At 43.8% G+C, this 23,016-nt stretch overlaps 1 protein-coding gene across 1 annotated transcript in view; it reads left to right on the top strand.

Moving 5' to 3' along the window:
* Positions 1-23,016, top strand: part of BCKDHB (branched chain keto acid dehydrogenase E1 subunit beta) — a 1,205,043-nt gene that overhangs the window by 809,002 nt on the left and 373,025 nt on the right. Inside the window, exon 9 of the mRNA XM_069606308.1 lies at positions 5,748-5,834. Coding sequence (XP_069462409.1) covers positions 5,748-5,834 — 87 coding nt within the window. The remainder of the gene's footprint in view (positions 1-5,747; positions 5,835-23,016) is intronic.

The following is a 23,016-nucleotide window of genomic DNA, read 5'->3' on the forward strand; positions in this document are numbered from 1 at the left end:
ATCTCAGGCAAGGGGGGATTCACGTCTACCCCTATCTGGACGATTGGTTGATCAGGGCGCACTCTCCCGAGCAGGTCCTGGATCATCTGTCAGTCACCTGCCACTCCCATCACAGGCTGGGCTTCTCCCTCAATTTAAAGAAGTCCCATTTGACGCCAACACAGCGGCTCCAGTACATCGGAGCAGTGCTCGACACTTTCCTGGGGCAGTGTTTTCCTCCCCAGGTGAGGGCTCTTCACATTCAGCAGATGGTGCACAAGTTTCAGCATGCCCAGACGCTCCCAGCATTCGAGTTCTTGAGGTTGCTCGGCCTCATGGCATCCTGCATTCTTCTGGTGCCAGAGGCTCACCTGCGGATGAGATCTTTGCAGTGGGCACTCAAGATGCAATGGTCGCAGTCCTCCGGCAGGATGTCGGACCCGGTACAGGTGCTGCCCTCGGTCGCCCAGGACCTTCTGTGGTGGGCCGTCGAAGGCAACTTGATGAAGGGGGCTCTGTTTTGGCTTCCCTGGCCGGAGGTGAAGATCGTGACGGATGCATCCCTCACGGGATGGGGAGCCCATGCCAACGAGCTGAAAGTCAGCGGTCGTTGGTCTCCATCGGAGTCCAGACGCCATATCAATCTGTTGGAGCTGAGGGCCGTCAGGCTAGCCCTGAAGGCTTTTCTGTCGACTGTGACGGACAACACAGTGGCCATGCACTACCTCAACAAAAAGGGGGGGGCAGGGTCACTTCCTCTGTGCAGGGAGGTGATGCAGCTCGAGTTCTGGGCCATCCAGCAGGAAGTTTCGATCTCGGCAGTTCATCTGGACGGAGAAAAACGTGACGGCGGACACTCTGAGCAGGCTGAGCACAAACTCTCACGAGTGGGAGTTGGCTCAGGAGATTCTCCTGGAGATCTTTGCCCTTTGGGGGACCCCTCAAGTGGATCTCTTCGCCTCCAGTGTCAACCGGAAGTGCGAGAGGTTCTGCTCGCGGGGATTTCCTCCAAAAGGAGCCTGAGGAGACGTGTTCGTGGTGGAGTGGTCATTCCCACTGCTGTACGCGTTTCCTCCAGTCCCCGTCATCCCGCAAGTGTTGCGGAGGTTACGGAAGTTCGATTCCCGGATGATCCTCATTGCTCCGTTGTTGGCTCGGAGGACGTGGTACCCGGACCTTCTCGACTTGTCCATCTGCCCTCCACGTTGTCTTCCCTACCGAGACGATCTGCTCTCACGGGAGGGGGGGGGTCAGGTTCTCCATCCAGAGGTCAGATCCCTCAACCTTCACGCTTGGCTTCTGAAAGGTTGAGGTATAAGGATTGGGACCTCCCTGAAGACGTGATGGAGGTGTTGCTCTTGGCCCGACGGCCAGCAACAAAGTCTCTGTACCGTTGGCGTAAGTTCTGCGACTGGTGCAGAGTTCAGAAGGTGGATCCTTTGGCATATATCCATTGGCTAAAAATCAAAGACAGGATCACCCTCAAAATACTCTCCCTCACATCCAAATGTCTTAACAGCATTGCCCCCCCCTATCTGGCCAATAGAATCCACAGGAGAACCTCAAACCGTCCCACTAGACTGACCAACGCCTTCACCTTAGTGATGCCTAGATACAAAAAGAGTACAGCCGGCGGCTCTAGTTTCCCAATCATAGCTGCGCAAACTTGGAACAAACTCCCTTTGGATCTCAGAATGGACCAACCTTACTCTAGTTTCAGGCGAAAAGTCCTCACTTGGATCCATGCCAATGACACTTAGCTTGACCTTCCCCTCCCACATAGACACTAGACGTCTGCAACCAGCTGAATGACATCCGATCAACTAGACTGAACCGTAGTTCCGCATTTTTTCTTCTTTTCCTTCTGCTTTCCTTCTATACTTACCTTTGATCTAACGTGAACTGTATAAACTGCACTTTTCTTGATTTAACTGCGAACTGCATAAATTGTATTTCTCCTGTAACTAAGTTCTTAAGTAATCTTGTACTGTTTGCGCCCAGCTACCCCTTCGGGTTTGGTTTCTGCGCTATACCAAATAAACAAACAAACAAACATGTGACATCCCCATGGTTCTGTCCTTTTTACTTTCTTTGGCCCACAGGGGCTTGCAAGTGGGTACCATTATAAGTTACCTGGCGGCGCTGTCCATCTTTAAGCGCTCGTCTGAAGTGTTCCTACTTTAAAATCCCTTTAATTTCAGTTTCTGAAAGGGCTCACTAATGTGTTCCCTCCGTCACCTTTCCTGGTGCCCGGTTGGGATTTGAACCTTGTTCTCAGGTTTCTAACGGGTGCTCCCTTTGAGCCTTTGCACTCTTGTCCTTTGAGAATGTTGACTCTTAAAACTGTATTTTTAGTTGCGGTCACTTCCGCTCGCAGAGTGAGTGAGTTACAGGCACTTTCAGTTAAGCCTCCCTTCACTGTTTTCATGAAGGACAGGGTTGTCCTTAGAGTCTGTCCTTCTTTTCTTCTGAAGGTAGTAACGGAATTTCATTTGGCCCAGAAGGTTGTTCTTCCGGCATTCTATCCTCCTCTGCATCCTGGTAAGGAAGAGGAGAGGCTCCATAGGCTTGATCCTAGGAGAGCTTTAAGCTTTTATGTTTCACACATGTCCCGGGTCAGAGTGGATGATCAACTCTTTATTGGTTACGCTGGAAAGCGTTTGGGACAAGCTGTGACCAAACAGACTTTGTCTCGCTTGTTTTTTTTTTTACCATCTCGGAGTGTTACCGCTTGGCGGGTAAGGACCCACCGGCTGGCTTGCGGGCCCATTCTACCAGGGTTATGGCTGCATCTACTGCCCTGCAGAGGGTTGTTCCTATTTGCAACATCTGTGATGCAGCCACCTGGGCTTCAGTACATACATTTGTACGTCATTATACACTCGATTCCATCCGAGGACAGGATCTGGCCTTTGGCAAGGCGGTCCTTTGCTCTATTTGATTGGCGATTCTAAATTTTAATTCTAAATTCTTTCCCTCCTCCTTGCTCTGGTACTGCTTTGGGAGTCTGTCATAGATATGGAATACGTCGGAGGACCCAATCCCCTCGAAGAACAAGTTACTTTCTTAGCTGGTAACGTTCTTTCGATGGGATGGTCCGTCGACGTATTCCATATCGCTCCCTCCCTACCTTCCCCCGCTGCAGAATTTCTTTTGCAATTGCAGCTTACATTCCGCAAGGCTTTGTCTGACTGTCAGTAGACTAATGTCACACGTTCTGGGGGAAAAAACTACAACTGAGGCTACGGGCGTTGTGCGTCCTACTTATCACATCGGATGACGTCGGACGAGGTCTTCGACGACGGCGCATCGCCGTCATCGACGCAAGACGCGGACGCCGAAAAAAGTTTCCGAAGCAGCACAGCTGTGGTGATTACCTGTCATAGATATGGAATATGTCGTCGGACCATCCCATCGAAAGAACGTTACCAGGTAAGAAAGTAACTTGTTCTTCTCCAGCATGGGTCGGGCATGGATTCACATGCGAACCCTCCCGCCTACCCCTCTGTGGCTCTTCTCTTGGTCCTACTGCCACTTTACGTGCTACCAAATCTGAAGATGGCTACAAGAGGAGGGGCTTGGGTAGAGGACAGTCATTGCCTGGGGGCAGTATGACCCAGAGCTCAGCGATTGGGTGTTGGGAGAAAGACCGTTCAGAATGAAACTAACACATTTTTTCTTTAGAGAATTCCCAGCCTGGTAGGGAATATTCATGAGCATGTGAATCCATGCCAGTCCCATGCTGGAGAACAACAGTTAGAGGTAAGTAACTTGTTCCTGCTTGGCCAGACTTGAAGGGACCACCACTTACCACGGCTCCCTACTTCCGCTTCTTCCAACTCCCTGGAGATGGGGCTCCCTCGCCATACAATGACACTCTGCTGGGTTCTGCAGTCCTTCAGCGTCTCAGCGTCCCGTTCTCCTCTGGCTTCTTACGGGTTGGGCTGGCCTTCCTGCTGCTCTGTCTTTTTTTTATTCACTTGTAACCCATGAAGGGTATTCAGGTGTGCTTCTCTTGCTGGATTTGCCTGACTCCAATTAAGCCAATTACTGGGACATGCCTAACCTTCAGCTCTGTATTGTTCAAGCTCCCTCTTCTTCATCCTAGTACTATCGTGGTCTTTCCAGTAAGAAGTGTGCATTACTCTTAGTTTTCTCTTCCTCATCTCAGTACTTGAAGTAAAATTACAGGCAGAAGCTGGAAAGGACTGACAATATTCCGTAAAGACTCAGGGAGGGTCTGGTCAGTGTTAATGAAGGGGGGGGGGTACCATGTCTCGCCTTCAAGTACCCTCTTTCCAATCTTTAAGGTCCTTCTGCCCAAGGGATTCTTCCTCATATATGTACCCACAGGGTCGGGATCTGGCAACCTTACCTTTCTCTTGGTTACCTGAAGGAGTGTCCTGGGAGAGCTAAATGTGAGAATGCCCTCAGATTTCTCACATTCCTCAGACAAAATGTTTAGTGGTCAAGTCATGTCAATTATTTTTCTTTAGTCCTCTGCAGTAACTTTCTGAACCTAGAATACTCTACATTCTCCTAGTTGGTATTCAACTAGGAGGACCAGGAAACAGCAGTAAGTACAAATCCATCATGTTCTTGTAATCCAAAGTCCCCTTCCCTCTAGTCTACGGTCAAATACCTTTGTTCCACATCTTTGTTTCCCTGTGCCATGCCAGAACAGCATATCCAGTCCATGGGTTATTATTTGTATTCTGGGACTTGCTGTCCAGATTTGAAATGGAAAATGCAGAACTAAAAGTCCAAGAATGCAAAATAAAACATGATTGAATAAACTTCTCGCCCATGGGATGGGGCAACTTGAGAGAACTATTTCCTGTGCATAGATGTGTGGGTCACCTTCTGTAATTTTCAGGAACATGCCATTAGCATCATGACAAAAGGATTTATGACTAAGAGTACAAGAGTTGCTACGTTTTTTCATATTTTACTATTTCAAGTAGCTTATATGTATTTCTTTCTGGAATGCTAAAAGCCTTAGCTTATTTACCAGTTAGGAAGTCCCCGTTTTTTGTGGAAATGTTATAGAAATTGCAAATGCCTATACTCCCATTGTGAGCTTAACTAGCTTGTTTTATGAAAATTGTGTTTGATGTGTAAATGTTAATATTTGCAAGTAGTACAAACCGTTCTCCAACTTCTGCAGCCATCATGTGTTGATACGTATACAAGTGCACAGGTAGACTTAGTCTCAAAAAAGGTATAAACGTGTCTGTTACTGCTGTTTTTTTATTGTTTAAATTTTTTATTGGGAAATTTTTAAAAACTCCCTTAGAAATTACATTATTCTGAGCTAGAAGTTGCTGTGCCTCATTGAGAGTTGGCACAACCATAGCTTCACTCAAGCTTTATTGGCAAAATCCTAATATTGTATGTAGTGGTTGTTGTTAGATGGTCATGAGTAAGATACAATTTCCTTACCTTGCCATACCTTCTTAAGCTTAAGCAAATGAGACATTTTGGACAAAATGTTTCATTGTTTTCCACAACTCCCTATCTCGCAACTCCCCATCACCCCTTATGAAGGACTGTTTAGGACAACAAAGAATACACATTTCGTTTATTCCCTTTCACAGTTGTGTAATGTGTGCCTCAAAATGATTTTTTGGAACTATTTGAAATAGATATATGTATATATTTTAATATTTCTCGATTCGTTAACATACAGAATGTCTCACTGAATTGTTTTTGAATTTTTTTTTTAAGTTAAATGTTCTCACATATTTTATCACACTTCTATTTTTCAGTCTGTGAGTAAGACCGGACGTCTCCTGATCAGTCATGAGGCTCCAGTGACAGGGGGCTTTGCTGCTGAGATCAGTTCTACAGTGCAGGTAAGTCTGAGGAGTTTATTCTTGTGCCAGAAGAATTTCTGTAGTCAATCTTTGATATTGAATTGTTAATCTTGTCCTCCACCTACTGATTTGTCCAGTGAGGAAGAAAAACCATAATTCCTCAATTTTTCTGCTGCCTTGCCTCAGACCAATGTTTCTCCGAAGCATGTTACACTTCATTATAATTCAAAAGTGACATCTGTTTGAACCAAATATCCATTACTACCAGGGCATCAGAGAAGCAGTGCAACTGTCCCTGGTTCTACCAGAAACCAGGCTAATGTTGCTGAGAAAAGAAAATATGGAGTAGACTTATGCAGACGAGTGCCCTTTAATGACGGTTCCTGCCCTGTCTGAGTGCAGACGGTGCCCTCCGAAGAAGGTGCTATAAAGAGTAGCTCTTTAAAGGTGTTTCGCCATCTAAGAGGGCCTTGGATATATATTTGTTAATTTAGAGTAATTAGTCAGTGTAAAGACAAAATAATTATAAGAAATATGTTTGGAAACTACAACTGTGTTTTTACTTAACTAAAAATATATTTGTGAATGGGCACTACAGTTTCACCCCATGAAGATTCCTTTTTACTACCTCCCAAAGTAGTCGATATTCCCAATTGATTTCTAACAATGCAGGTAATAAATTGAGATGGACGGAGAGAGCTTTAGATAGCTTTCACACACAACGGAATCATGAGGTTAACAAAACCCAACTTAACTTAGCTAATTCCAACATTTGCTATTCTGACATGATTCAAGTTTTTTGGCCTTTACTGTCGAGTGTCTCATCTAATTTCAAGATCCGGCCTCCCTCTCTTCATAGTTTTGATGCCGAAGTCAGAAATCAAAAGATATTATTTAGACTCCAAAAGAGGGAAGTTGTGAAACTACCTCTTAGTATTCGATACAGTCAGCTAACAAAAATTAAAACCAGCTATAGAAACTGGACTAAAGCCAGACGTGCAAAATTATTTCACATCGACAGTCAACTTTAATTGCCCTCTATTCAAAGTCAGAACATTGCTAATACCTGGTCACTTCTTAATCAAGCCATTACTGCCACAGGCAATAGTACAGGCCAGTGAAGTCTCTGAGGCTGACTGGATCTTCTATTTTTCAGCCCTATACAGTATTTCAGAAGGGGGCTCTGCTCTAACATCTGCCAAGTGCACGACGAATTTTCATCTAAATTTTGATTTGGATGATATTCGCCTGTTTATCAAGAAGGCCAGTCGAGCTGGTGCATGTGGCCCATGATGGTTTATCTAATAAAATGTTGAAAGAGCATCCAGAGATCTGGTCAAAAATATTATTTCAAATTTTTTCCATCATTATCAGAACGCAAACGCTCCCCCCATCTTGGACTCACTCAATAATCGTTCCCATATTCAAAAAAGGGAACAGGAAAGATCCCACCTGTTATAGACCCATAGCGTTACTGGACGCTCCCGGTAAAATTTTCTCTCGTATAATACTAAGAGAGTTTCAAAAATGGACTATGCAGGCTGGACTTGATCCCTTTCAAGCAGGTTTTGTGGCATGAGTAGGCACTATTCCCAATATTTTCACTTTAAATACGCTCCTTTCTGAGTACACTGCTAAGAGACAGACTTTGTTTCTAGCCTTTGTTAACTTCAAAGTCGCTTTTGATTCAGTCGACAGATCACTTCTACATTCGAAACTAATCAAATATAATTGTCCATCTTCTCTGACATCTTTAATAGTTCTCCATACAAATACCACCATGCAGGTGAGACTTGCTCTGGGGGCGACTTGACAGCTAAATTTAAAACACACAGAGGACTGAAACAAGGGTGCATCTTGGCCTCTTCCGTATTTAATTTCTTTATTTTTGATTTGGGTATTGCTCTAAAACAGATAAGCAGTGATTCTCCGACTATGGGCTTGACCAAAATCCAATATCTCCTTTATGCAGACAATCTGATTCTTATTTTGAAAACTCAAAGTGGTCTACAAAATCTTCTAAATGGTCTGGAATCTTATGTAGACACAAATCATCTAAATATAAATACAAACAAAACACAAATAATGGTCTGCAAATGGCATTTAGGAGCTAAAGTTAAACCTTTTATATGGAGTTTGCATAACTCTGCCCTTGTTAAGGTATCCACCTACAAATATCTGGGGATACTGATCACTGATACTCTCGCAAACCCTTTTCAAGAGATAGAAATTAAGGGCAAATTACAGTCTTTAGTTGCTCAGGCTAAAGTATTAATGGGTAAATTTGGAAAATTCACAACAAAACATGTGTTCACTTTCTATATGCAGAAAGTCCTTCCAATCTTAACTTATGGGTCTGAAGCCCAATCCCCTAAAAATGATCTTTGGTGGGACAGATTGGAATCATCCTTCTGGAAGCAAGTACTACATTTACCGGCATGCACCCCGTTACCATTGATCAGGTTTGAATTGGGCTCTCTTTCCATGTCTTCTTTTGTTATTTGGAAGTACTGTGCATTTTTCCGAAAATGTTTTCTCTCTTGATCGTCCAGATATTTCGGGCAAAGTGGCTGTCCATCTACTAAGTAGAGATCGAATGTTCTCCCAAAAATGGTGCAAGTCAACCTTAAATGCACTAGCTGATGCATCAATCTCGCTAGAGCTTCTTTTATCAAATGAAGGCAGTGCAAAAAAAGAAAATTCAACAGTATGACTGGTGCACTAACCAAAATAAATGTTTAAATTATAGAGACTTAAAAGAGAACTTATTTGGTCATAAGCGTTATAGTGTTACGGCTGACTATTTGGTCAAATTTCCATGTCCAAAAATACAACAAAAGCTACTTTGCTTCTGCCTCAATCTGTGGCCAACTCGAGATGTTCTTTCTCGTAGAAATTTAATCCCGAAGGTTGACAATTATTGCCGATTAGATCAGAAAGAGACTTTGGAGCTTTGTATGGTGTACTGTTCTCAATTGGAATCCACTCGTAAATTGTATTTCAAAAATCATCTGGAAGAACAAAATATGTATACACATAAGGATCTATGGCAATATATTTTCTCATCACCTAAGCTATTTATAAAGATAGCCACGATTCAATTTTTGGATGTTGTATTTCCTGATCAATGCTATAAGCATCAGCCAAATTTTATTGAAATTTGCCATTGAGTAATTTAGACTGTTGAATGTATTTACTGTAATTGTTGTTTTGGTATATTTCCGCATGTAAACAATTATGAAATGTAATTCTTAAAAAAAATGTATTGCGGTTTTGTATGGTGAAAATTTGAAAGGTTGATTTTATCAACCAATCAAATGAACAAAAAAAAAAGTAATAAGGAAAAGGCTCCTACCTCAAAATCATATCTGGAGCACAGCTTAAAACCCTATTTAGCCCAATGTATTTGGTCTGAGTTGAATGTGCATTGGACTGTGACTACAGCTAGTGCCTATTAACATATATGCAGAATATAATTGATAGTATAACATTTATCTGGATTCAGATTACGCTTGCTTATGAGCCCTTGAACTGTGTGAATTCACTCTTTGCTAAAGAATTTGAGGCTTCCCAGCTCTGTTACTGGGTGGATGTTTTTGCTCATGCTGCAGTCAACCTCCTAAAATGACCATTCGATTTACAGATCATTAAACATCAGATGGCTTGTTTATGCCAGTAGTGAATAGTGGCTATGATAAACCAGGAAACAAAAGGTTTACCAGCCATGTCACCCTTATATTCTGTCCGCTCAACAAAGTTCTCTGCTCCTCCTTTTAATTGATAAGGCCATACATTTTGGGTCTAGTTGGAGAGTGATTTTGCTCTGCGTCAGGCCTGTTGCGGCAATATGTAAAGGGGCCTTGGTGTCAAACAGTTGCTCTGTGATGTTTAAAGAATGCATCAGTGTGAAAACGTCGTTATAATTCTAATCCATGTGTAGAGGTTACTGCAGCTATGAAAGTTAAAAAGATAATCATGTAATGTTGCTTTTAACAGATTCTATGCATTCCATGCTACTTAATGCACTTGATATTTAGACTTTTGTGCTGCTTTCAGTTGTTTAAAGAATGCAATAACAAGACTCTTAAGTGTTAACAACCAGTTGTTTTGTGATTTTATGCAGTCTGCCTTTCCTTGGGACATTGCATCTTAACTAAAGCAGTACTTTTCACAACCGTAATCTTGAAATGTTAGACTTGCCTGACAATGTCATTTTTGGGAGTCTGCTCTTTGATCATCTTTCTTTTTAATGTGAGTTTGTGTGCGACTCTCAGCTGCTGCATGTATTATACATTATAGTGAAATAATCAATGCATTACACAGGAGAACATTCTGACTTATTTGACGTCGAACTGTGTGACTGGTAATGCAAATCTACGTTATTGCACTGAAGGTTTGTGACTTTTCTCATGAATGTGCGTGAATGATCGAGCTTACCAAGCAAGCTCCAACCCACCAACGAAATGTCATGGTGGTTCTATCGCTAAGAAGTCTTTTTTTTTTAATAATTGGTTAAAATGGTCTGTTACAGCACACTTGGAAAAAATGGGGAGAAAGCCATACCATTTACAATCTGTTTTGTAGGGTAACAAATTAAAACAATCAAAGATTCCAGATCACCAACAGTACACAGGAACATTTTCCAACCTATTTTCATGCCCACAATATATGCTGGTATTCTCCCATTGAAGGAAGAGTTATTTATGCTGGCTCTGCCCACAATATACACAGGCAATCTGCCATTTTACAAAGACATTTTCATCCTACTCTGCCCAATAATGCCAGTATTGCCACTGTAAGAAGACGCATTCATGTTGCCTGTGTGAGATTATCCCAGTATGCTCACATACGAACTGCCAACTGATGCCACACATGCATGAAAACATGCCTATTCTGGCTGTGCCTATATAGGCCAGCTTTGCCAGAAATGCCACAGTAAAAAGACAATACATTCTGGCTTTGCCAATGTATGCCAGTATCTCAAAATACAAAGAGCAATATTGGCTTTATCCATAATGGTACTGTAGGAAAACACGCTGAAAGAAGAAATAGAAATCAATCTAGTTCAAGGTGTGCTCATGCTAGCTCTCCATTAGAGTTGCAAGCGAATTTGAATCAAAATGCATTCAATTGAATTGTCATTCATTATCCATTCAGAGATTCACACTAAAGGCCAAAACATCCTCATTGTGGTATTTCAATTGTGACCATTTGCTTGGGGCCTGAAAAATTCAATTTTGATTTAAATTCTCTTGCAACTCTAATGGAGAGCCAAGCATGGGCACACCTTGAACTGGATTAATTTCGAGTTCTTCTTTCAGCTTGTTATTGTAACCTTGTGCCAAGGTCTCGAGGGATGCTCTGATAATCTCATTTACTACAATTGAGAATACCTAACAACTAAAATATAAGTGGTTCCCACCCTTTGACTGTAGGAAAACATGGCAATGCCAATACATGTGGTGTTAATGTGCTTCAGATAAGGTGTACATACTTAGATGTATGTTGTCCTAGCATTTGGAATGAAGCCTATTTTACTAGTAAATCAATAAAAATACAGGAACATCATGAGCATTCAATTTATTTACTGTTTTCACCACTACAAACGGGCACAACTTAAGCTATAGTACATTAAACTAGATTTCATTTAAAATATACCTTACATCGGATCAAATGTGAAATAGGTTCTAGTTAGTGAGTGCAGCTATTAAGTGTGTACCATGGGCTGAAATACCTCCATGTATGAGCTGCTGCAAACATCAAGGGAACTGTTTGCCCTTCCATACCATCGGACTAGCACACATACACGTAGTGAGGAGGTGGCCCACACTGAAGGGTAATGTGTGGCACAGGGAGCAGCATTTGTGAGAGACGCATGCATAGATGTAGGGGCACACTTTGGCAAGGGGCATGAAAAAGAAGTGACAAGTCAGCTTGGACTATGAGATTTGCCTGGGAAAAAGAATAGGAAATGGGAGAGTGAAGTATACAGTGTGGTGAACTGGAAAAAGGACTCAGGTGATTGTGAGCCATGTTTCAAGGGTTTTATTAAAAAGAAAAGGAATGAAACGTTGAGTGAAGTTCCCTACCTAGCATAACAAAAACTAAAGGTTGATGCTAAATTCCAAAATGAAATGCTTTAGTTCCGAATCCTATCGAGCTTACTGGCACTACCACTATAGAAAACGCCCAACTAAAAGAAGAAAAGGGGTAGTCTCTGTACACTATCCTCAGCAAGTCTTCTGGCCCAGCTTATACTTGACTTGTTTTCAGTCTTCCAACGTTCCTTTTCCCTAGCAGGAATGTCTTACCAGTCGTATACGAAATTAAGTTTTGCAGTTTCTCCTTTAAAGAAAGAAAACTGTTTCTTGATGCAAACATTTCAATTTCTCCAGGATTGCTTGAGAACACTCGCCAAAGACAAGTTTATTTTCCTCCTTCGAGGCCCTTGGACTCCTCAAAGTCCTTTAGTCATTAGACTGCTTTGTTTCTTTTACACTAGTTATTTGGATAGGGTGGTGGTCCGCCCTGGTTCAGTTTTACAATCTTTCTGGCTTTCTTAGCCTTAAATCAATGTATTCATATCTCCTTCTTCCCACTTTCATGTGTTAGTTGCATACTCTGGTTTCTCAGGCTCCCGTAACCGGAATATCTTTCTGCAGCCATTATTCACTGTGTTGGTACTTTTCTCAGTCCCACTTTCATAGGGTGTTTTTTTTTTTTTTTATCTGGTTTCTCAGGCTTCCATAACCTGAATAGGTTTTACAGCGATCTTTCACAACATTCGTATTACACTCACTCCTCCTTTTGTAAGGTATTTGCACACTTGGCTTTCTCAGGCTCTCATAACCGGGATGTGTTCCCCAGCTATTATTCACAATGTTTGTATCTTGTAGCGGTAGGACTTCCGCCGGGTTTCTCAGGCTCCCGGAACCTCATCTGCTTTGCCTGTGGCTACATATCTCTGGAGCTACGTTCTGACATGCCGCAGGGATCTGGGCTCCCTCATACGGCCTAGTCTTGGCATCTGTTACCGGCTACCACCGGGCATACGTGGTTGCGCCACCAGACGAGATGGGTGTATTTCTGTCTTTGCTCCCGTTCTGACCTGGTCTTCTAGGTCAGAAAGAAAGCCAATCTGTAGGTGTTCCATTAGTGTTTTGATCACCCTCCTGGCTTCCGCTGGCTCTCTTACCCAGCATGTCTCTGCCCCTCCAGGACGTCAATACTGCAGAGGCTCACCTCTGCAGAGCAGAATCACTGCCTCCGTAGGAGTTAATTTGCTTTACAATCCATTCTCTTCTTATACTTGCAACAGAAACAATTTGAACAGTGTCCTTCTTTGTTGATAATGGTATTCAGGTTGCCTGCAGCCAAGAGAGGTAAAGAAGGATCTTTGTAAAATACTATGGTTTCAGGAGATATTTTCCATGTTCATATATGCAGACACAGGGCCATCTTAACAGTGTTGGGGGTCCAGGGCACAGACAGCTTTGGGCCACCCCACCCCGAAACCCATGTTGCCCCCGAAACACATGTCCTACTCCCGCCCCCACCCGCGACACGCATTCCCCCTCCCAATGGCAAAATGAAGGGATTGCGTATCTCGAGTCCAATTCAACAGATACTCCTCTAAGCTTTAAATGGATTATCTAGTTAATAAAATATAAGGGACTAAACACTGCGAGATATGCAGCAGGCGGTGTGCAGTGTCTAGGGCAGGTATAAGGAGCAAATAATTGCAGAAAATGCAAGATGTAAGTGTAATTGACTGAGCACTGTTGGTTATAGTGGCGCATGTTTGAGGGGCTCGGAACAGGGCACAATGTGGCACATGTAAGGTATTAATCTGCATGACACAATGGCATGTATGACAGGTTTAACAGCGAAGGGAACATGGAATGTGTGAGGGTCTGCGCACTGCTGGACCCACAGGGACAATGGGACATGTGTGATGGGCTGAGCACTGCAGGATACCTTGGGTATGTGTGAGGGTAAACATTAACAAAGGTCCGCATGGCACCAGGCGTGACCATCCGTGTCCTTCGACTTTCTCTGTGCAACTAGGTAAATGTTTTGCTGACACTGGTGTTGCCTTTGACACCTTGCCACGTTTTCAGCACAACCCTTCAAGTACAGGAACTTCAGAAGTGGTGCCTCGGGCACTGGGGCCATGAAGGAAGAAGGTTTAAATTAATGTGTTGTCACACGCACACACCCAAGTATCAAAGTATGGGTGTACGTAATCATCCTCTCAGTTAAAAAAAACAGTAACAAACTATTTGCAAATGAGGTTCTATAATTTCTAAGCAACCCTCACTTTCCAACTCCCCCATCTCCACAACATACAACATGCACGCGCGGACACACACACACTCACGCTTTGTTCCACATGTTTCTGGCCTATTAATTCTAACATTTCTACACGCATTTTTCTGCTTTTCTATTGCACTGAATGAATCATCACCATTGTAGTTTCAAAAAGCCCATATTTGCATCAATTGGAGTACTAGCACTTCTCAGGAAATTCTCAATACCTTCATTCAGCCAGTACTTGCACTTGACAAATAGAAGCCAGAACCTCCACTTGGCAGTATCCGTTTTTTCACACACATCATGCGATCCCAACTCCCAAACCCTGCTCTGAGACAGCAGCTCTGCCCACTCCCTACCCCTCCCTACGGCCAGAGCATCCCTGACCAACCCAACTCGAGCCTGGCCTGTTGGTCTGGCGGCCACTGTGGACTTGGCTGGTAGACAATCACACAATCGCCAGTGGACACTGGCCACTCCCCCACCCCCACCCCCACCCCCACCCCCTGCAGCTTTCAGCGCCAAGATGCTGTGTAAATGGCAGACGTTGGCTCTATAAACACTGCACACAACCACATAACATAACGTCAGCGCTGCCTTGGAAAGAGGATGACGAATGTGGCAGCTTCGCTGGCTGAAGTTTATAGCATGCAAAACTCAATAAATCGTGTTAATGTCAGACTAATAGGCTTGCCTCCTAGCTTCTAAGGTCATTTCGGAGCAGGCTTAGAAAGGGAATGCAGCAGGCCCTGCCTCACCTGCTGCAGACTCTGCCCATGGGGTGGTTAAAAAGGTCAGTCTTTTGGGGTTTAAGTGCTCTGTATTTTGTATGCATGTGGCAAATAACAAAACGCGACACAAGTAACGAAGTACATAAATCCGAAGTGCTCTATCACTTTTTCTTGGCTTATGAAAGGTGCTAGTTTGATTTTTGTCAACGTTTTTAGGCTGTTGCATTTTTCTTGTAGCAAAACATATATACCCTGCATCTTCCACTTACACGCCATAAAATACTGCTCAGATGAATTGTTCAAACTGATTGGAACAGAAATGGAACACGCAGAATCCCTGCTGTCACCAAATTTGCATTCACATTCAACACATTGTAAGGAATGCTTCACCTATTTAGATGTGTGGACATTAGCCTACGCCGACCCACACAGAACTGTGATTGTTAGCAATGCTTCACCTACAGACCCAGATAGGATTGTGAAGGTTAGCTATGCCTCTCCTACTAAGAATTGTGAACGGTAGCCTGACTGAGTAGACGAAGCAGAAAAATGGACGGAGTGGACTGAATGAATGGGGCGGAATGGAATGAGTGGAACGTAACCGCCCACTCGTCTCACAGTACACCTGTTCCCCATGTTGTTGCCCTATATCTGTATCGCCTATATATGCTATCCATCTGTATCCCCATATATATCTGTATCCCCATATATACCTGTATCCACCCTTTCGCTATACATCTGTATGTCGCTATGTACGTCCCCACCGTCCTGCTCACGTGCCTGGTCTCAGGCGCTTTTATTGATAACCACCATATCACACCACTACGCATACTCTCTACTGCACACCATCATTCAACTAGAACACAGCTATACCCCTGATAATTCGGCCTAGCTGTTCACATACAAACTCAACCTCACAAACACATCTCTCTAACCTCTCGTGCTTGTCAGCAAAACCTCTTCAACATCCGCAAGATCCGCTCCTCTCACCTTCCACGCTTCTAAACTCCTAATCTCCTCCCTTATTTTCTCCCGCCTCTTCTACTGCTCCTCTCTTCTCTTTGGACTCCCTGTCTCTCACCTGACTCCCCTAAAATCCATCTACCATTCCTCTATCCGTACTCTTGGCCCTCGAGACTCTATTTCTACCTCACTCTCTCAACTCGGCTGGCTTCCCTTCCTCTCACAATTGAAATTTCAATTCCTCTGCCTTGTCTACAAATCTCTCCATGACTTCGCCCCCCAATCTTTCTTGCCTCCTCTCATTTTACTCTCCCTCCGTTCTCTCCGCTCAGCTGATCTCTACCTTCTCACTGTACCCCCAGTCCCTTGTGCCTCCTCATGCTCCTTCCAACTCTTGGCCCCCTCCACTGGAACTCCCTACCTCTCTCTATCCACTCCACCCCCACCTACACATCCTTCCACTCCTCTTCTCCACTCCCACCTGCCTCCCTTCCCTTCCCCTCCTCCCACTGACCTCAAATTGGAGACTGAAACTACCAGGGGGTGTAGGTCACCTGGGGGCTCCTCCCCTGCCCCTCCCTCCTTCCCCCTTCCCCCCGCTGACCTCCAATCAGACATTGAAACCCCCTTCACCTACCTCCTCTTCCCTCCAACCCCCCTCCTTTTTGAGTAAATTGTTCTACATACTGTACCACTGGTTTGGTTCATGTTTGTAAATATGCTTCTTTCATTATTGTACCTTGTTCTACTGTAAAGCGCTTTGGAGTAAAGTGCTATATAAACACAAACATAACATAAATATAAACACCTCATCACCCTAATAAAACGCAGCTAGCTGAGCACATTCCGGCTAGCTGTTGGCATAGGCGTTCTTCGGGCCGAACGCAGCCAGAAACCAGTCTGGGTGTCCACCAGACTGAACACATCCAACTGATTTCCTCAGTACCACACCTATCGCTAGGAAGCAGCTATCATCCAACAACTACACCAGCTGCACACATCCGGTGCACCCACGCACCATACGACTAGCAAGCAAAAACATGACTTACGCGATAAAGATATCATCATTACAAGATAATTGGTGTTCTTTCATTCTTTAAGAAGTCTGTAATTTTTCATCTCGCTAACATACTTGCTAGTGATATTTTCTGTGAAATGGAAAGTCAGTCAGGTGGGGTGGAAGTTGCCATCGGCGGTCAGAAATACCTTCAGGTTTACGCTGTGCTAATTCAGCTCAGCGGAAAATACCACTGTGGCATGTGTGACCAGATATTGGCGGGAAAAGGGCCTTTAGCATTTTGAGGCATATATTTTTCCGTGTAATGGAAAGTCTAGTGGTGTTTCAGTTACCAATAACATTGCTAGTAAAGAAGACTAAATCATGGTAACAGTAGGAAGTAAACAGGCCTGGACTGGCCCACTGGGACACCAGGAGTTTCCCCGGTAGGCCTCGAGGTATAGGGCCTCTTTTCTTGGTGGAGGGATACATAATCAAAGGGAACATCACGATATAATCCCATGCATCCAGGCTGTGCTGGGTGTATTTTGTGCAGCGTTCTGCCTGGTTGACCCTTCTGCCCGTGGCTCGTGCGCCTGCGCATTATGGGAGTCACCGCACAGGCACATCACTGAAACTGCACATTCCTAGTGTGCTGCTCGCATGTGCGGCCCGACGCATGACAGTACAGTTTTGGCGACTCGATGATGAGGCAGGCTGCAGGCCTGCGCCGTCTGCATCGACTGTTTGGCACTGGCACAGGACAGCAGGGTTCGCTCGTTTCACAGACCGGTAAGGCGGCATGAGTACCAACTTAAGTCTATCACAGCGCTGCACAATGCTGTTTCTGTGAGCGACTGCAGGCACGTAATGAGAAGTTCGTCCTTGTTCCTTTCCACCCCGACAGTAAATAAATGTGACTGGCGTTGGGGTCTGAAATGGTTCATAATCATAAAGTCAAGTGAGGAGTTAGACGACGTTGCACTGGGAAGCGCTATAAGTATGTGTGTATGTACCATGCGTTAGTATAGCGCAAACCTAGCTTGAAAACAGAAGAGTGATACAGATGGGCAAACACTAAGGAGGTAGCAACATGCTTGGCACTGGGATTTGGATGAACATTGTGGGCTCTGCTCTACATTTATAGCAGTACATTAGTATAGGAAGGTATCGAGGGGTGCCTAAATCTCTTCTCATGGACAATGTTATGCCCGAAGGCCCTCTTGGGGGCTCTGCGACATCACGTGCTGTGCACACGTGGAACACACCATGTAATCCATCTAATAAAAGGGGCGAGCGGGTTCCCGCTCACCAGTTAATCTCGACTATGGCTCCATGTGTTGTGTATGTGGAGGCTCTCCTGACCATGCAACAGTCTGCGCTGTAAGTTTCAATAGCACGGCTTTAGAGAGTTGTCTGGGCCGTATGATGGGGAACCATTTTGTGCCTGCACTGTTATTGGTGTACATGATGTGTGATGGCACAGATCACCCTTCAAGGTACCATAGTCTGTGATGGGTCTGCAAAATCTTCATATTATGTCATGCTCCTACATATGTAATGTCTGCATACGGAAAAGGGCCTGCACACGTGCATATGCTGTAATTAGTTTATTTAAGAAGGGGTTTTATATAGTGGTATATCATGGTGCCGTGCCGTTCCCGTCAGGTTGGGCTCCTGCATTCTCTCGCTGTACCGATGCAGTTACAGGTGTCACGCTGCTGCCTTGTCCTGTAAAGTGTGGTCACTTCTCTAAGGTATTGGTCAATCAATCACCCGGAAACAAAGTGCACACTGTACGCGCATGGGGAGGACGGCTTCCGATGCGTTGATATGAGATTTGGTTTAAACACGGAAACATGATTCGGAATATTGATCTCTCTTGTTGTTCCCCTCCCAACTTTGCTTTTTCAAAGTTTCCAGAAAAAGCACATCTCTATGAAATAACTTGCCACTGCAATGCGTGCATGCTATGCTTTAAGCACATTTATGGCACGATGATGCATTAGCCATCGGTAGGCGCGAATGCACGGGAGAGGGGGAATAATAAATCAAGATTAGCCGTTGCCAACTGTCACCTCTACACTGGCTCACATAGGCTTTCTTTCGGATTCTTAAGTGTGCGGTTGAAGGTCCTTGTGCAGTGCCTTGGCATCTACGTATTGGGCATAACCACAGCAATATGCAGAAAGCTTCACAAGTTTTGAAATTTGGCGGCCCGGAAATTGGTTTTGGCCAGTGGTCGAAGTACATGAATAGAAGTAGTGGAACTATGTTCCCTACTGGCCTGCACCACTCGCCACAAACCCCATCGCCATGGCCCCTCCCACGCACAATACAAAGCCCCAAACAAATGTGCCTGCTGTTTAAGGAATGTTCAGTGCAGTGCACTGAAGTGCATATTTCAACTGTTTCCTACACTTTTATTTTAAAATGAAACTATTCCGGAATGTTATCTTTCTAAAATAAAAGTATAAGAACAGGAAAACTTAATTTAAAAAGTAGAGGAGCACTGCTCCCTATGGCTCCCGCTCACTTCGACCACTGGAATTGGCTAAAGTGCCAAATAGAAGCTGAAACTATTGCATTAGAGGACAGCTAGGGAGAAATATAACGAGGTGGGACACAAAGCTTGTACTTGTTTAGTTATTTATTCAGCCATTGACTGCCCATGGCCATGATAAACCCTATGGCCATTTCCACCTGCTTTCAGCCCCTCTCCAACCAAAACACATCCTCCTGGGGTCTCTTTGTGCTAGCTTTATCAATCCTTACCATCAAACTGTGCTCAAAGTGCCTGCCAGTGTTTTCTCAAAGCGGTCTTCTGAGAGTTAATGACTTAATTGGAGCTGCAAAAGCACTACTGGTGTAATAAAAATGTCAACCAGGTCTGCCTTCAGCCACTCGATTTATAAGCACTATACATGTCCTTCACTGAAGTCCTGTTCAAAACAAGCATTGCCAAAGCCAACCGTTTAAGCTTGTGCATCAATGTAAGGCATTCACCAGGCACTGCTGTTATATGCCCAGGTACACTCACCACTTTCGTCCTGCTACAATCCAGTTAGTACGACTAAAGCAGTGCCTGACCAATTCCTCTCCCACCATGCCTACACAAAAGCCAAAATTGTTGGCATTGCCAGTGCTCATTTAAGAGTACCCTTTATCTGTGCGCCCTTCCTAGCATGAGAATAGGATGAAATGGATGAGATGCATGTTGTCTGGGCACCTTTTAATACCAAATGAATTCGCTTTTCTCATCTGCAAAATGTGGAACGTCCCTGGTCCCTCTGTCATCTACTTTGAGAGATCATGAACTTATTTAAGACATGATTTTTCAATCCATATTTGTTTAAAACATGCTTCAAATGCACTCATTTCGACAAATTTTAGTCAACATTTTCTTGGGTGATACTCGAATTCCCTCATAGAAGGGTTGGGCTCATGTGCTGTGCATGCTCGTTCAGTGAAGTATGGGGCCACTTTGAAAAATATTTCAGGGCCACTTTTGGTTCCCAGTCCGGCCCTGCCAGTGTGCGATTTTTGGGCGCACCCCCTTACCAGAATGCAAAGGCACAAGATGATTCCTCTGTCACTCACTGTCATGTAAAGTGTCTGTGAATGAATTTCTATTAGTGAGTGACTAATAGATGTACTCACAAATAGGAAAAAATGGACTGGCACTTTACATCGAGGCGCTGCATATAAAGGACTCCGTCAGCTCCCACAATGTCAAGTGTCATGTAACTTAGGAGACACTTGACATTGTGTGTGGCACCCTTTTATCTGCAGTGCCCCTGTGCCACCGCACCACTCGGTCGCCCCTTGAGTCGGCTCTGCCAACATCTTTTAGTCTCACCTTTGAACACTTGGGCTTAAGCACAAGTCCTTGTTTATCCGCTTTTGTTGCGAGATCTGTGCTATATACCTTTAATATGTTAAGATATATATATTTAGAAAGGTCTCTGTACAAAAGTACAAAGAAAGTGGATGGCACTCCAGGAAGAAGTTTGGGGCTAGTAGTCTTCTCCAAACATAGAAACAGGAAGCCAGAGTGTTACAGGCACAAAAAGTAGCTTTAATTAATATAATGTCCAGGATAGAGATAGCAACACGAAAAACGACGAGTTTCGCGGCAACAAACCGCTTGTTCACGTTGAGGGTAAGAAACACAGAAAAAGGACTTATAAACTAACATCATCTCTATGGTTTCAATATAGAGAGTCGCGTTTACAAACAGTCTTATAGTTAAAAGGCCGCCATGTTTGAATGGTGTAATTTGCACAGTTCGTTACATTTAAAATACAAACAATCATATTTGGTATCGAGCATTGCAAAAACAGACATTGTAACATTTGCAACATAACCAATTGTGAACTATATGCAGAGATCAATATTAGATATTGTGCACAGCACAGTTCGTTCTATTTAGGAACCGGAAAGCAGAAGGCAAGTAAATGCACATTATATTCTGTGTTGCTACTTCGAAAGTTCATGCAGTGATCGCTGTCATGGAAAAATTCCAAAACAAGCATAACTGCTAACCAGTAAGTTTCAGTCTTGCACTGGTTATGAACAATAGTGCTCAATGTCAATTGACAGAGGGGAACTAGAAAATAACCCTTTGTCCGTATAGTGTCACTTTCCTGATCTTACGCATATGCTCCTTAATGCAAAGCTAAGTGCTGCACTCTATGGAGTGCACTGATGCTCTTACGGCATGTAGTGTATCTCAGTAATCACTATTGGTACTAACAATATAATATAATATAATGTTTGAGATTAAGTGCTTAGTGCACCTGACCATAATGTGCTGTGGTTGACAGGTATTGGAATTGCTTCCCAAAATACCTATTATGACTGACTGTGCAAATCTGCAATATTCAACCTGGTTGTTGATAAAGTGCTTGTGCTATTAGCAGCAAGGAAGTCCAACAGACTGTTGGTAAAGTGCAACGTGCATTAGCAGCATCATAACAATCCTCATTGGAAGTAAATAAAGTGCTTAGTGCTTTACATGTGCATGTCAATCAATACCCACTACACAGAATATTATTACTACACAAGTATCAAAGAAAACTCCTAAGTCATGTTGTCGCATCAGAATTAAAATCACAAACATCAAATCATGGCTAAAAGAGTGATGTGAGTGCGACTGTTAGTTTGCCTGTGTTTCATCAGTATTTCAACAATAAATATGTATATCTCGCCAGGCCTGCAGACATAAAGGTGCCAAAAAAACAGAGGAAACGACAAACAAAGCAAAACCAGTAAAACAAAAACAGCAACACTAATGATGCAGACGCAGCAACATACTCCTAAGTATACAACAGCAGTAACAATCCCGTTTAGACAAACGGGTGGGTTTTTAATTTCCGTTTGAATGTTTCCATGGAGACGGTGCCTCCTCAAATCTGGTGGGAGAGTGTTCCACAGTTTTGGTGCTGCGGCAAAAAGTGCTCCATTACTCCCCAGAGTCGGTTTAGTCCTATGAATCGGTAACGCATTTGATCTTAAGATCCTCTGGCTGGGAAGCTTAAACTTTCAGCCAGGTTCTAGCTTCAATAGGAAGCCAGTGCAGATCTTTCCTTGCTTGTAATGCATGGTGCTGTCTGCGAAGTCCCTCCACTGCACTTACTGCACTGTTTTTAAACGCTTGAAGCCTTGATCAGTCTCTTTTGCTGATGCCATAGAGAAGGCTGCTACAATAATCCAGTTTAGTGCCAATAATGGCCCTGGCAATTGTGGCGCAGTTCTTTTTGGAAAGGAATGGAAGTAGCTGTGCAAGCAATTTATTATAGTAAGGCTAAGGTCAAAAACAAGAGTATTGAGCTGCGCGGTCATATTCATGTATTCTCAAAATGAACCCCAATTTTTTTGACCCTATGTAGAGTGACAAATTTGCAACCAGATATGATGAAGGAACAAGTTACTTACCTCTGTTGTTCTCCAGCATGGGTCTGGCATGGATCCACATGCTCATGAATATTCCCCGTCGTCAGGCTGGGAATCCTCGGTAAAGAAAAATCAGTTTCGTTTCTGAACTTTCTTTCTACTAGTAACCAATCACTGGTCTCTGGGTCATACTTCCCCCCCAGCCAATGACTGCCCTCTACCTAAGCCCCTCCTCTGGCAGCCATCTTCAGATTTGGTAGCACAGAAAGTGGCAGTAGGACCAAGTGAAGAGCCGCAGAGGGGTAGGAGGGAGGGTTCGCAT

The sequence above is a fragment of the Ambystoma mexicanum genome, chromosome 4p, assembly GCF_040938575.1.
Source record: "Ambystoma mexicanum isolate Mex_15411 chromosome 4p, UKY_AmexF1_1, whole genome shotgun sequence".
NCBI classification, from domain to species: Eukaryota; Metazoa; Chordata; class Amphibia; order Caudata; family Ambystomatidae; genus Ambystoma; species Ambystoma mexicanum.